The sequence below is a fragment of the Mastomys coucha genome, chromosome X (assembly GCF_008632895.1).
Source record: "Mastomys coucha isolate ucsf_1 chromosome X, UCSF_Mcou_1, whole genome shotgun sequence".
NCBI lineage: Eukaryota > Metazoa > Chordata > Mammalia > Rodentia > Muridae > Mastomys > Mastomys coucha.
The window spans coordinates 42278156-42280106 of record NC_045030.1 but is presented as its reverse complement, the minus strand read 5'-3'; the positions used below and the strand labels follow the sequence as shown (position 1 = coordinate 42280106).

General features: G+C 50.1%; 1 protein-coding gene across 1 annotated transcript in view; it reads left to right on the top strand.

The window, feature by feature from the left end:
• Positions 1–1951, top strand: part of Akap14 (A-kinase anchoring protein 14) — a 19563-nt gene that overhangs the window by 4017 nt on the left and 13595 nt on the right. Inside the window, exon 2 of the mRNA XM_031372450.1 lies at positions 850–1943. Coding sequence (XP_031228310.1) covers positions 861–1943 — 1083 coding nt within the window. The 5' untranslated portion in view covers positions 850–860. The remainder of the gene's footprint in view (positions 1–849; positions 1944–1951) is intronic.

Below are 1951 nucleotides of genomic sequence, written 5' to 3'. Positions count from 1 at the left end.
AAAAAAAAAAAAAAAGGTCATGGAATGCTCTTCCAGAGGACCTAAGTTTGGTTCCTAGCACCCATATCAGGTGACTTAAACCACCCATACCACCCATAACCACAACTCCAGGGCAATCTGAAGCCTTCTTTTGGCATCTCCTGGTACCTGCATCCACATGCGCAAACAAGCCCCCATACCTACCTATAACTTAAAATAGAATCTCAACTCTCACAAATAGTCACATGCCCTTAGTGGCTCAAAGCACAGGCTGAGGTTCTTTTTGAGTCAGTATTTGGACTTAGTGTTCAAAGAAGCTAGGAACTCCTCTTCTACATTTTGATTTCCATCTTTACAGTTTGAAGAATGGAAAATCCTTGGTTTTTCAGCAAGGATCCATCTCGGCAAGCAGATAAAATTGGTCAGCAGCAAGGTCTCCCTCCTATCCTTCCTCCCCAGTCTCTCCTCAAGAAGTAGCGAGTGTCGCTTGAGAGTTTTGATCTTCCAGGAGACAATGTATAGAGGTTGGAGAGATGACTCAGTGTTGGGTTTTTGTTGTTGTTGTTGTTCGTTTGGTGTTTTTTGTTTGTTTGTCTTTGGCCCTGATGCTCTTAGAGAAGAGCCCAGTTGGATTTCCAAATCGATCAGTAACTCCTATTACAGGGGATCTGGTGCTTCCTTCTAACCTCTGCAGGCACCAGGCATACACTTAGTGCACAGATATATATGCAAGCAAAGTATTCATACCCATAAATAACTAAAAACCTTATTTAAAAAGAACGTGTACTTAATGTAAGTAGATTTGTGATCTGTAACCCTGCACACATAGAGTACATTCTTGAGGTTTTTTTTTTTTTTTTTTTATTCCAGGCAAAATAAAAATGAATAACAAAAAAAAGCTCCCAAACCAGAAGGCGAAGACTGTGGAGAACACTGGCACAGCTAAGACAAAGAAACAGGAGGCTCCAGAAGCCAAGCATGTCACAGAGCCAAAAGACAGTAAGTCCGTGGAGGATCCGAAGAAGTCTGTGACAAATCAGAAAGACAAGAAAACGGTGACCATCATTGCAGAGCCAAAGGACAAAAAGAGTGTGCCGGAGCCAAAAGAAAAGAAGACTGTGACGATCTCAGATCCCAAAGACAAGAAACCTGTGATAGAGAAAGACAAGAGGACGGTGACATTTGTGACAGAAGTAAAAGACAAGAAGATTGTGACTGACACAAGAGAAAACAGGATTGCATCAATAGACACAAAAGAAAAGATGCCAGCAGTGCCTGAAGTAAAAGAGAAGAGAGTGCTGCTATTCGACCCAAAAGAGAAGATACTGGTTGCGCCTTCTGCACCAATTGGGCCACCGGCGCCTGCTGCACCTGCTCCACCAGTTGGGCCAGTGGCACATGGTGCGCATGGTGCACATGGTGCACATGGTGCGCCTGCTGCGCATGGTGCGCCTGCTGCGCATGGTGCCCCTGCTGCGCATGGTGCGCCTGCTGCGCATGGTGCGCCTGCTGCGCATGGTGCCCCTGCTGCGCATGGTCCCCCTGCTGCGCATGGTGCGCCTGCTGCGCATGGTGCCCCTGCTGCGCATGTTCCCCCTGCTGCGCATGGTGCCCCTGCTGCGCATGGTGCCCCTGCTGCACATGTTCCCCCTGCTGCGCATGTTCCCCCTGCTGCGCATGGTGCCCTTGCTGCGCATGGTGCCCTTGCTGCGCATGGTGCCCTTGCTGCGCATGGTGCCCTTGCTACGCATGGTGCCCTTGCTGCGCATGGTGCCGTTGCATTTGCTGTGCCTGCTGCGCCTGCTGTGCCTGTTGCGACAGTGGCGCCTGCTGCACCAGTGGCACCAGTGGCGCCAGTTGCTGCAGTGGCACCTGTTGCTCCAGTTGCACCAGTTGCACCAGTGGCGCCAGTTGCTGCAGTGGCGCCTGTTGCTCCAGCTGCGCGAGTCGCTCCAGTTGCGCCAGTCGCTCC